The sequence below is a fragment of the Eschrichtius robustus genome, chromosome 1 (genome assembly GCF_028021215.1).
Source record: "Eschrichtius robustus isolate mEscRob2 chromosome 1, mEscRob2.pri, whole genome shotgun sequence".
Lineage (NCBI taxonomy): Eukaryota > Metazoa > Chordata > Mammalia > Artiodactyla > Eschrichtiidae > Eschrichtius > Eschrichtius robustus.
The window spans coordinates 74447310-74460415 of NC_090824.1; the positions used below are offsets into that span (position 1 = coordinate 74447310).

The window sequence follows — 13106 nt, forward strand, 5'->3', positions numbered from 1 at the left end:
CCCCACCCCCACCCCAGCCTAGGCCTTCTGTGCAGAGTGAGGTTCCTGTCAGGACAGCATCTCCCCACTGACCTAAGGACCAATGGGCAGGAGGACTGCCCCCTCCCCTAACCCCGGCCGGTCCTGTGGAACAGATTGGGAAAGGCTCAGATTGTAGAAACCCAGCCTTGCCCCTGCCTCCTCCCCCCAACTCAGTGCCAAAGCTCCCTGAAGCCAGAAAGCTGCTTATTTCCAATGTAGCGGACGTTTCTCTCCTAATGACAAAGCAGCTCCTCTCTTCCTCCCTCCCACCCCCATGGGAAGGAGCCCGCCACCCTGTTACCTCTGCAGTCATGCTCCAACACAGCCCCAGGCAGCCAGCACTGCCGGCACCCCCGTCTTGCCCTTCTCCTCCTCTCCAGACTTTGGCTCCTGGGGTGTGAAGTCTCCCCAAGCCCTTCATGCCTGAAAGTCGAGCCAAATCAGCCTTAAGTCACCTCCCATCCAAGAACTGGACCTAAAAATACTCCTTTATTTCCAGCCCTCCTGTCAGACCTGGCATGAAAAGCCTTCCAGGGAGGGAGGGCTGTTTCCCATCTCCCCAGAGGTACCCATCCCATCACCTCGGAGACTGTTTGAGGAGAAAGTGTATTCTGAAGGCCAGTTCCTCCCCCAACTCAGATAACCCCTCCCTCCTTTCTGCTCACACCACTGTCCTGTCTGGACAGCCTCCAGGACAGGATGAGAGGACAGTGGCAGAAGGTACCCACTTTGGAGGCTCTCGGAAAAGCCCGTTCTCTGTGGTTTGCAGACTTGTGGCCATCCTGTCCTGCAGGCAGAGGCTGCCATTCCCTGTGCTCCAAAGAAGGTGCTGGTGTTTGCCCTGCGCCCTTGCAGCCTCCTAGCCACACCTGTTGTGCTAAGGACCAGGATCCTTTTATCCCAAGCAGGAGTCCCCCTCTTCCCCCAACTCCCCATCCTGTCTGCTGAAACTGGAAAACCTGGGGAGTCCCCCTGGCCTACTTGGGTCTCCCAGCTTCCCACCCGGCCTGCTTGAGCCTGCATTGGTAAGATGCAGGTTTGGTCCGAGTCGTGGTCCCTTCAGAGTGGACTCGAGGCAGACTGGGGCTGGCCCCTGGAGGGTCAGGGGACCATCCTCTTGTTCCCTCTTCTCATTCCTCCAACCTCCTTCGATTATTGTTTTTTGTAAAGTGGATGCCTTACTTTTTTGGATAAATATTTTTGAAGCTGGCATTTTTATTTCTTTTGGATTTTTAAGGTTTTGTTTTTTCTTTTTTCGGGGAGGGTTTTAGTTATACCTGGATAATAATCTTCTGTCTTTGAGTTGGTTTAGGTTTTAGTTGTGTTTTGTTTTGTGAGGGTTTTTTCTTTTTTTTCCTGTGGATGTAATAAAATTTTAAATGGAAATGAAGTCGGTGGTGTTGATAATTCAATGACCTTCCGAGGCAGAGTCGCCAGGCACTTCCTGTTTCTGTCAGGAGGGAGGTCTTTGGTTGCCAGGTTCCTTCCAGGATGGCATTCCTGAAAGCCCTCGTGCTCCATAGCTCCGAGCTGTCCCAGGGCCCAGTGCCAGCGCGTTTTAACAGCTCCCTCTCGTTTTGAACCGAAAACTTTCTCATTGCCTCTGTGAAGTCACGAGTGTTAAGTTCCTGCCTATGTATTATGCTGAGAGCCTGCAAACTATCTGGGAAGAAGAACCTCATCCCTACCCAGGGTGGGAACATGGGCAACAGAGAGACAGCACCAAGCTGAGTGGAGAGAGGCGAAGGCATCAGGAAGGGACAGGCTGAGCCTGTGGAGAGACCCCAGTGGGGGGGGGGGGGGTAGGCAGTTAGCAGAGCACCCAGCTGGATGCCAGGGGCTTGATGGGAGGGACTGGGAGGTGAGGTGGGGTCCACTCAGCTGTCCGAGTGGAAGACTAGGAGGGCTGAGGGATCAGGAAAGAGGAGGAAGCAGTCAAGGTAAGGACAAGTACCTCCTGGCGCTCTGGGTTAATCGCTGGAGGAAGTTGACAGGATTAGTCCTTGCTTGGAGTCCCTCCTTTGTGGGCAGCCCTCCCGGCTGCCTGTCCTGAGACAGCATCATTCCAGAGCCAGCACTGCTGACAGACGTGGGGGGGGAGGAGGCAGGGCCGGGGGCAGGGGGGGTGAGGGGTGCGTTAAGACATCACCCTTCACCGTCTGGAACACTGTGAGGACACTGGCAGGCAAGATGCCTCCACTCCCAGTCCCAGCCTGGCCCCAACACGCCTGTTTTGTGGCTGGCGTTCTAGACTGAGGCTGGAGGCTTGCCATTCACAGGGGCACAGACACTTGGCTCTGAGACCCAGCCCAGCCACCAAACAGCTGTGTGTCCTTGGGCAAGTCAGTTAACCTATTCAGCACTTTTAGAGGGATGAAAAAAGAAGACTGAATCTAATCTCAAAGGGTTCCTGAATCTCCCAGCCCGTGGCTGTCCCAGAAGAGTGAGAGCAAACTGGGCAGAGGCCAGTCTTGTGCAAGAGGCCCTTCGCCAAGCCTCACATCTCCCTTGGGGATCCCCCAGTTCCCCAACACACACTTTTCCTTTCCCCAGGCTGCCCGAGGCTTCCTCATGTCAGCCCATTCCAGCAAGTCCAGCCCTCCCCAACCTCTCTCAGTCCCTGGAGACACCTGTCCCTGGGGGCGCCCTCTCTTTTGTAAGGTGACACTTGCTGATCTTTTCAACCTGCTCAAAAGGGCAAATGTGGGTCTCCTCCTAGGCAACATGCATTTATTTTTAACCTGGGCCATTATGCTGTCTTAACCCTGTCAGTCACTTTAATGTGAGGAATTTCAGACGCTCTGATCTTAGGGAATTTGGGAGCCTTTGGAGGTCACTGAAATCACAGCTGCTTATGCATTCATTTATTAATGTAGTCAAACAATAAATGTTTCTCTAACCATTGTATCCAGGATTTTGCTATACGCTATGGGAATAGCAAACTTACTCTTGAATTTTCCGAGTCAGCACAGACTTCAAATATTTTGTTTCACTGTCTCTGTAAGAACATGCATATGTGTCAACCCACCTGTCCTTAATTTTAGTTCAGGCAATGTGGTCACCCTAGCTGAAAAAGTATCTGACCTACCTTTAAGGAGCAAATAGTCTCCGGGGGAAAGAAGATAAGAATGCACATGGCACGTATGTGTGCACACCACAGATCACTGCCCACTCTGCTGGGCTGCGAGCGTCTGCAGGCAGGGCTGGACCCGCCAGATCCCCAGAGCCTGCGCAGTGCCTGGGACCTACGTGCAAAAATCCCTGTCCAATTGAGGCTTCAGAAATAGCTGCAGGTAGTGTGTCACTCAGGAGACACAGATAAACCCCGCAGGGGGCAGTCAGAGGGCCGGAGGGAGACTGGCTGGCTGAGACCACTTGCTTTCCATACATTATCTTATTCAAAGTTTAATTAAACAACCGACAAAGTAGGCATTACTACTGCCATTTTACAAGTGAGATTAAGTAACTGGCCCAAGGTCACCGAGTGGTAGGTGACAGGGAGATCTGAGCCAGGTTCTATCGGACATGCTCGCTGCCTCCCTGTTGGAAGGACTTGGTGAAGGAGGCGGTGTTTGAACCGAGGCCTGTTACAAAGTCATTAAGGTACTACAGGGGCTTTGTTTCAGTTAATGCACACAGGTAGCAACAGCAGCTGCAGGGAGAAAATGATCCTGCTGACCAGGTGACCGCGGGGTGGGGCGGGGGGGCTTTCATCTGCTCCTGAGCAACTCCGCAGAACCCGAGAATCCCCCAGCCCTTGACTAGCACTGCCCTCCCTACCCCCTTCCCCTCCAGCGCCCCCTCCTTCCCCGCCCAGACGTCCAGAGCGCCCCGGTTACTGGGAAACACGGCAACGTCGGCCAGGGAGGTGAGGGGCCGAGATCACTTATCTCCTCCACGGCGGAGCTCCGAGCGTTCTCATTTCCTGCTGGCCCATCTGCACACCTCCCGGCTTCCTCCAGCGCCGGCTCGTCCGCTCCTGACGCATCTCCCCCTCCCCCAGGGTGCCGGACTGAGGGCAAAGAAAGCTCTCTGAGTCACACAGCTCCCCCTTTCCCTAGCCCTTCTTCCCCGGGGGTTTTAAGAACTAGACCCCTGCCCTTCCCCCCCCACGTCAGCGCCACAGCCCTGCCTGACCTTGGGTGGCCGCCCTCTCAGCCTCGTTTTCCTCCTTTACAAAGCAAGGATAAGTACACCGTCTATCTTGCTTACTTTCCTATCTGATTCACAGGGAAATGGTCTGCAAGGAAAAGGGTATGTTTCAATGACTGAAAAAGCATTACACCAGGAAATGCAAGGCCTTAACTATCATCACTAGTTCATCGTCAGGGAGTGAATAGAATTCCTCCTCACTGAGACAAGGGCCTGGCCCTGGTCCTCTCCGCCTGCCCACTCTCCCTGTAACTGCACTGCAAGACCCACATCTCGGCCATGTTTCCTCTTCCTCCTTCCGGGCGTCTTGCCCTTGCCAGGGCTGTGGGAGGCTGCCCTCTGCCGGTTCACCTGATTCCTGACCACAGTGGCCCCTCGAGTCCTGAATTTTGGGCCAATATTACCACCTGGTGTTTAACTGAGGCACTGCTGCCAAACTGGAGCGGCTCAGCTTTGGTACCTGTTTGCCACAGGGTCCTCTGAAATGGAGAGAAGGCAGAAATCTCCCGGTCTGGGACCTGAGATCTGTCTCCTGGGTGCAAGCAGATCTCCTCAGGCCAGGTCAGGGCTTTCAGAGAAAATACCTCAAGCTGTGCACAGAGAGTTGGGGGGGTGGGGAAGGGGGAGGGAAGAATGCTAAATAGAGGTGTAATTGCCTGATTTGCAGGCAGCCCCGTCTCTGTCTGCATACTTTATTTTAGCGTCCAGTGGTGTACACAGCCCCTCTGCATTTGCACCACTGAGGCCTGGCCCTCGTTGTGCCCGACTTACAAAACCTTCTGGCCTCCACAGGGCACTCACGGCATTTGCTGGTGACAAAAGAGCCAGTGACACATTTCTATGTGTCCTTTCCTTCTCACTGTACCTATAGTCCCTTTTGCAGATGAGATGCAACAGGTAAAAGCAGGGCCACAGCGGTACCTCTGACAGGAGGGAGTGGGTAGTTCCCAGAGGAAAGAGAAAAGGGAAGGGAGAGGGGGCCCCCGTCTGAAAAAGCGCAGAGAGCGAGCCATGGGCTTCTCCTGGAGACCCTGAAACAGAGCCCCAGGAAGAGGTGATGACAAAAGAGAAGGCCTCTCAAGCCTCACAAGAGGAAGTGGACCCAAGAGAGGTCAGAGAACGGCCATGCAGAAGGAAAAAGAGCAAACTGAGCTGCTGCGAGGGCCTGAGCCCTGCGGCACAGGAAACGGGCAGAGCCCTCAGGACCCAAGTGGGGCAGAGCGCCAGCCCGAGGCTCTGGCAGTGCAGGCCAGGCGCTGGAGCCACCGGAGGAATGCAGCTGTCAGTTCCTGGGGCTGCCAGGGTCTGGGGCACAGGGCCCAAGCCCTGACCAGGTGCCTCAGCTGAGCCTGGGCAGTCAGGGATGGTGCCAGGCTGCTAGAGCTAGCCTGGGCTGGAAACTCGCGAGGGCTTGGGCCGTTACACAGACCCTGTGCAAAAGCCTAGGGAAAAGAGCCTGCTCTGCACCATGAGACAAGCCCTAGTGTATGGCTTGGTCCCAGATTTATCACTACTTCCTAAACCCCTCAAACAGCACCGCCTGGCTTGCACCCAGGAGAGTGGCTCGGAGAGGTGGGGCTACAAAAAGAACTGAGTGGCCCCGGGGGTAGGTGGAGACCAGCACTGTAGGGGGGGACTGCGAGGGAGGGAGGCGTGTCCAGGGAGGAGCTCAGATCAGGCTGGGGGTCAGCACTGGAGGAGGGTTTTCTCTGTTCCTTCTGACTGGGCACTCATTCTGCACAGGCCTTTTTGGAAGTCGGAGGGAGGAGGATACTCAGAGTGAGGTGTTGCCCTCAAGGAGGATTCTGGAATCCCCTGGACTCAACAGGGAGGGGGAGGCATTCCCAGAAGAATCAGCTCCTGGGCATCTCAGAACCCTGGCTTGGAGCCTGACCAGAGTACCCCCAACTGCTTAAATAGGCCAGGGGCCCCATTTCTTTAAAGCCTGCATCCCTCCCTCTGCGGTGCGCCCTGCCCCTCCCTGAGTCACCCCAGGGAGAGCGGGGGGAAAAAAGGGAAGAGAAAAGAGGCATTGACTACAGAGGAAGGAAAAGGAAACAGCAGAGGAGGGAGGAGAGAAGCCACACAGGAGTGGGTGACAGCGGAGATCGGAGAGGGCAGATCTAGGGCAGATCTAGGGCAGGGGGAGACAGCAAGCCGAGCATCGCAAAGGGTGCCCCAAGAGCAAGGCGGCCAGGGGCGGGGAGCCGAGGGGGCGGGCCGGCCATGTCCCACGGGACCTACTACGAGTGCGAGCCCCGGGCTGGCCAGCAGCCACTCGAGTTCTCAGGGGCCCGAGTGGGGCCTGGGGAGCTGGGGGACATGTGTGAGCATGAGGCCTCCATCGATCTGTCTGCCTACATCGAGTCTGGGGAGGAACATCTCCTCTCTGACCTCTTTGCTGTGAAGCCGGCGCCTGAGGCCCGAGGCCTTAAGGGCCCTGGAACCCCTGCCTTCCCCCACTACCTGCCGCCTGACCCGCGGCCCTTCGCCTACCCTCCACATACCTTCGGCCCCGACAGGAAGGCCTTGGGGCCTGGCATCTACAGCACCCCAGGGAGCTACGACCCCAGGGCTGTGGCTGTGAAGGAGGAGCCTCGGGGGCCCGAGGGCAGCCGGGGGGCCAGCCGCAGCGGCTACAACCCTCTGCAGTACCAAGTGGCGCACTGTGGGCAGACGGCCGTGCACCTGCCCCCGGCCCTGGCAGCACCCAGCCAGCCCTTGCGCGTCCTCAAGGTAAGAGTGGCTCAATTCTCCTCCCCGCCACCCAGGGGCTGGAGGGAGGCCCGTGCGGATGGGGTCTGTGTGTGGTGTTGCTCGGTGAAATCGACCCACCACAAGCCTTCTGTGTTCGCCCCCCAGTCATAACCCCTCTTGGCTTCTCTGTGAATTCACTCCCCCGCCGATTCCCACTGTGTGACCGGAACCAATGTGTCCCGCAATCCCTGTGACCAGGTGACCTGCCCTGACCTCAGCACGCACCCCCCCCAGCTTCTCTGCTGCCCACCAGCCCCCTCCTCTCATTTCTGTGTCACCTCCTGCTTCTAGAAAAGGAAATGCCTGCTGATGATAGAACTGGAGACTCAAGATAGATGGAAGGAAAGTGTCCTCAGAAAGTGTGGGGACGTGAAAGGGAGTTTGGGTCAGAGCAGAGGACACTGTACATCTGGCAGGGCAGTGGCTGTTCTGTTGGGGGCCAGGAGCTGGCTCTGAATGCCACATCCCTCCAACGCTCCACGTGTGCTCTGACCACTGGGATTCCTGCCCCACCTTTGCTCTACTTCCCCACAGCCCTCACTCTTGTCCCTCTGTACCTTCCCCTCCAGGCCCCTTTGGCCGCTGCCGCGCCCCCCTGCAGCCCCCTCCTCAAGGCGCCCTCACCGGCCGGCGCCTCGCACAAGGGCAAGAAGGCCGTGAACAAAGACAGCCTGGAGTACCGGCTGCGGCGGGAACGGAACAACATCGCGGTGCGCAAGAGCCGGGACAAGGCCAAGAGGCGCATTCTGGAGACGCAGCAGAAGGTGCTAGAGTACATGGCCGAGAATGAGCGTCTGCGCAGCCGCGTGGAGCAGCTGACCCAGGAGCTGGACACCCTTCGCAACCTCTTCCGCCAGATCCCTGAGGCCGCCAACCTCATCAAGGGTGTAGGGGGCTGCAGCTGAGCCCGCCTGGCAGACTGTGGGCACCAGCCCCCGGGGCTCAGCCTGACCCTGGGGACCCTCACCCTAGAGGCCCCAAAGGCCGAGTCAGAGACAAAGACAGTGGACAAATGGCAGCGGGGGGCAAGACAAGGAGGAGGGCGGGCCCCAGCCTAATGATTCTGTGGCTGAATAAAACTGCACTATGGCACGGTGCTGGGGCTGTACACTGGGCCCGTGTGTGTGTGTGTGTGTGTGTGTGTGTGTGTGTGTGAGAGAGAGAGAGATGGGGGACTCCAAAGGTAGGGAATGCACGAGGCTAGGCCTGCATACCTCTTGATTCCAGGCCACATTCGGGAAATTCAGCAGACAAGCTGCCCACAGCTCTCCCACAGTGCACCGCACAGCCAGGCCCTGTATCTCTCCCTCTGCTCTTCTCTCGACCCGGCCCACTCTATCCCCACCCCAGAGGACCCGGAGCAGCCTCTGGACACTCCCCTAGCAGAGCTCTGTGGCTCGCAGGGAGATCTCAGCACCTCCAGTCCCTCCTGCCTGGGCCTGCTGACCCCAGCCCTGCTCTATCTCACCTTGAGGTATAGGTCTGGGAGTTCCTGCCCCAGGAGATCAAGGGAAAATTCCAGATGGCTCTGATGTATTTACGGTGCCTTAGCTCTTGATCCGGGACTCAATCCCTTCTCCCCAGTTCCCAAACTTCAGTCTGCCAGACTGACAGACCCCCATGCCTCCAACCCACCCGCTCCCACCTTTGTCCCTCGTTCCCTAGGGCTTCGGTTCCCTAAAGAATGTGAGTGCTTGGGGGACGAATTAGTTGGGAAAGGCCTTGAGACCTGTTCGCATACGAGAAAATTGGTAATGAGGAGGATGACAATACACCTGTGCAGTGAAACCCCATGTGGAAAACAGTTTTTTTCATAGAACTCTAGCCTGAGAGCCATAAGAGGGCAGTGCTTGACAGCCTCAGTTTTGAATTTCCCTCTGCTACTTTCTAGCTGTGTGACCTCATGCCAGTTACTTCTTCTCTCTGTGCCTCAGTTTCCTCATCTGCAAAATGGGAGGAGTAGTAATGCTGTACGTTCATAGATAAACAAGGCCTGGCATACGGTGAGCACAAATACTTGTTATCATTCCCTTTTGCTCGAACTGAAAGGACCTCAGAGATCTCATCTAAACTTCTCATTTTGCAGGTGAGGAAACTGACGTCTCAGACAGGGAAGGGACTTACCCAGAGTCTTGCAATGGGTTAGAGGCAGAACCAAAATTAGCTCTGTAAAATCACAGATCTCAAGAGGGGCTGGAAGAGACCTCAAGAGATCATCTGGTAGGCTTTGCCCTCAGACAACAAGATAGTGTGGGCCACATTTGATAGATAAAGCAGTTGAGAGCCGAGGGAATAAGAGACATTCTCCGGAAGCTCACGCAGGTGAGCTTTGCTGTCTCCACACACGCACCTGTCTCTACTTCGCCCTCACACCCTCCCCTCGGAGGCATATGGAACAGTGCGGGGCCAGAGTCAGGGACATGAGACACAAGATGGGCTGGTTAGAGTCTCTCCTAGGCCACCAATGACTTATAGGCCACTGGTGAGAAAGCAGTGTTAGACACCAAGGAATAACCTTCTGAGAGGGAGAGAGACTGGGTCTGGATCCTCCCGGTCCGCTCTCTCTCCTCTCTCTCTCCCCGCACCTCCACATCCCCAGTGTCATAGCCTTCCCACATCGAGGACGTCCGGGTGCACCACGCCTGCCTCACCCAGGACTCAGTCTCTTTCCTGCCTTTGCCTCTGCGTCTCTCAGGCACCATCTCCCCTACATCTGTGCTCTAGATACCCCTGCCCCAGGTCTGGTTTGGGCAGACAAATCTGAACCTCGCTAGATGGTTTATTCTACCTGAGTTAGGAAGAAAGAGGCACCTGTCTCTGTGGATGCCTGGGAGAATCCCACACCTTCCTTTCAGCCCAGGGGAATGGGTTGCATAAAGGGGGTTTGTACAGAGCACGGTAAGTGACTCAACCTCCGGATTTCCTCCTCGCAGCTGAAGACCACTGCCCCTGGACTTATTTTCAAGGTTCTGGGTGACGGGACCTGGGTTGCTTCAGCATCAGCCCCAAGCTTCTTCCCCACAGTTCTGAATCGTGTCTCCTCCCAGCCCACAGCACCCGGGGGCTCCTCAGGGCGGGTGTCTGGCACCAGGTCTGGAGAAGAGCCACAGCCTCAGCTGAGAGAAGAGAACACCTGGTCCCTGCCTGACGGCAAGTGGCAGGCACACCTCGATCCTCTGTGGCAGATCATATCCCGGGGAAATGACAGGTAGCCGGAAGTCACACTTTTAACCCTGAGGTTTTAACCTGACCTCAACTGGTTTGGGCCAAGGTAACTTATTCAACAAGTGTTTGTTGAGCATCTTTCCTGTGTCAAGCCCTTGCAAGGTGCTGAGAACACTGTGGTGACCAAACCCAACTCTTGGCTGAAGGACCCCTCCACCTATTGTGTTCAGGCAGGGCAGGAGATTGTGGGTGGCAGGAGAGGGAAGTCAGGTCCCTAGCCCCCAACTCCTAGGGACAGGACAGGTAGTCTCTGCAGCTGCCCTCGCAGCCTGGGGGTGGTGATGGCTCTCTGCTACTGCTGGAGCTTACCACTTCTGCAGCTGTCCCTTAAGCCTGACCATTCACACCTCTATACATTCATGAATTACCCGCTCTGAACGTGCCCCTTGGGGAAACCTACTAAACCAGCAGAAAGGGAGGTGGTTTTTTGTTTGTTTGTTTGCTTTGTTTTGTTTTATTTATTTATTTTTGGCTGCATTAGGTCTTCATTGCTGCACGCGGGCTTTCTCTAGTTGCAACGAGCGGGGGTTACTCTTTGTTGCAGTGCCCGGGCTTCTCATTGCGGTGGCTTCTCTTGTTGTGGAGCACGGGCTCTAGGCACGCAGGCTTCAGTAGCTGTGGCATGCGGGCTTCAGTAGTTGTGGCTCACGGGCTCTAGAGCGCAGGCTCAGTAGCTGTGGCGCACGGGCTTAGCTGCTCCGCGGCATGTGGGATCTTCCCAGACCAGGGCTCAAACCCATGTCCCCGGCATTGGCAGGCGGATTCTTAACCACTGTGCCACCAGGGAAGCCCAGGGAGGTTGTTTTAGCTGGGGTGGTCAAGGAAGGCTTCTCGGAGGAGGTGACATTGAAGTGGAAACCTTAAAAATGTCCAGGAGGAGGCAGATGTGCCAAACTGGGGGAAAGGAGAGCAGAGGGGAAAGCAAATGCCAAGGCCCCGAGGTGTCCCGGTCCAAAAAAAGAAAGGAAACCGGGTGAGGCTGGAGAAATGGAAAGCAGGAGGAAGGGTACGCAAGAACACCGCCTCCCTCCCTCCAGGACCGTCTTCATTCCCTCTGCCGGGAGGAGGACCGTCCCTAAGGAGCAGGCTGCCCATGCCCCCCCGGGTGGAGATGCCGCAGGGTCCACGGGGTCCGCGGGGTCCGGAGGCTGCAGAAAGAAGGCACCCCCAGGAAGGGCGGGTAGCCTCACCCCTGCCTGGGGAAGGTTCGAGGCCCAGGGCGGGGTCACGAGAACTTTGGAAAACCAGCACATCAAGGTCCAAATAGCACACACCTGCGTTCCCTTGGCTTTACGATCCACAGCTCGGGCCCACTTTTCCTTCATGGGCAAAACTGGGGACCAGCATGAGAGTCCTGAGCTGACAGACAGGATCTCAGGCCCCAGGGAAGCAGAGGAAGAGAAGGTAGGATGTTGGAGATACCGCCAAGAGGGAGGAAGCTGCCCAAGGTGAGCCCGCCAAGGTCAGTCCGCGGTGGCAGCTCGGACTTGTGAAAGCCGCTCCCCCTGCTCGGTGCACACCTCCCCACCCCACCCCCACGGATTGCCACATGCCTGGGCCCCCAGGGCCCCCATCCCAGTGTTGCAAGATCCCGGTTGGGGCTGTGAGGGTGGAAAGGGGCCTCTTCACCTCCACTCCCTACCCTGCCCCAAGCCATGAGGGGACTATGGGATGGAGAGGGCTGTACAGGAGATGCTGAGGCAACAATAGCCAAGGCTGGCCGAGGGCCTGTGCACCTCCTCCAGGCCAGTCACTTCCCATCACCCCCAGCAGGCAGACCTTTCCTCTCAGGACTCAGCGGGGCTGCGCCCCAGTGGGAAGGGTCGGACCCGGACAGGACTCCAGGCTGCCTCTGTCAGCTGCTGCTATAAGCAGACCTGGCTTGGCCCCAGAAAAACATCAATGAGCAGCTCATTGAGAAGGCCCATCAGAAGTTCCCTGAGACTACCCCGTGGGGAAATGATGGGTATTTTCAGAGGAAAATGGCTGCACCTGGCCATCAATTCTGACTTCAGGGAGCAGCAGAAGGGTCCTAAGACTTGGGAGAAGGAAGGCTTCCGACTAGGGAGACACCCCACCTACAGCGCTGTAAGCTCCCCTTCTCTTTTAGAGACATGGGTCTGAGCTAGGTAGAGGCAAGCCATACATAGCATGGATCCCCCCACCCCACAAGCCAAGCTTCACCCCAAAGCCCCAAACTGTCCAAAACCCTATTGCTCCCCACACCTTGCACTGTCACCCCTGGCCAGACCATCCAACCCTGCTGCAATCGGGACGGTTTGCAAAACGCCTGTAGCTCCCGCTTTGTCACCATCTGAGGTTAGGACTGCACTCGGGAGATAAGCCCAGGCCCCATCCGCCGTCCTGAGTGAGACTGCTGGCCCTGCTGCAATCGGGACGGTTTGCAAAACCCCTGCTGGCGCCAGCTCTGTCACCATCTGAGGTTAGGGCTGCGCCCCAAGATAAAGTCTAGCCCCGCCCACCGGCCCTGCCTTCAAACCTTGCAAGCAGCATGGCCAAGAGACAGAGCTCCAGGGCAGCCCACTCAGGGTCTGGAAGCCTTAACCAGACTCAGGGTGAGGACCCCTTCTTCCTGGTCCTCTCTCACCTCCTCCCCTTCATCCCCAGCCTCACCTTTGCACACTGCCCTCAGCACCATCCTTTCCCCTCACTCTCCATCTACCCTCCTCGATTCCATCTTCCATCCTCACCCTCCCTCCTCCCTCACCTCCCTCCTGCCTTCTCATCACACTCATTCATTCATTCATTTGCTATAAAAATACTTAATAACGCCTACTCCAGGCACCTTGCTTGTTATAGGAGCTACAGGATAAGCAAGGAGGACAGTCCCTGCCCTTGCGGGGCTTACAAATTCATGAGGGGGACAGACAAACATACCACCACAAATAAATAGATCATTCTAAATTGCAGGCAGTGCTATGGGGCAGAAG

General features: G+C 56.6%; 1 protein-coding gene across 1 annotated transcript; it reads left to right on the forward strand.

Annotated features, from left to right (window-relative positions):
* Window positions 1-6399: 6399 nt before the first annotated feature.
* CEBPE (CCAAT enhancer binding protein epsilon) lies at window positions 6400-7835 on the forward strand. The gene is made up of 2 exons (XM_068534813.1): window positions 6400-6909; window positions 7500-7835. The coding sequence occupies exons 1-2, from the start codon at window positions 6400-6402 to the stop codon at window positions 7833-7835; spliced, it is 846 nt and encodes a 281-aa protein (XP_068390914.1).
* Window positions 7836-13106: the final 5271 nt, after the last annotated feature.

Coding starts and splice junctions, on each gene's coding strand:
- CEBPE (XM_068534813.1), top strand. CDS start 6,400: ATGTCCCACGGGACCTACTACGAGTGCGAGCCCCGGGCTGGCCAGCAG. Junction 6,910..7,499: donor AGCCCTTGCGCGTCCTCAAG/GTAAGAGTGGCT, acceptor CTTCCCCTCCAG/GCCCCTTTGGCCGCTGCCGC.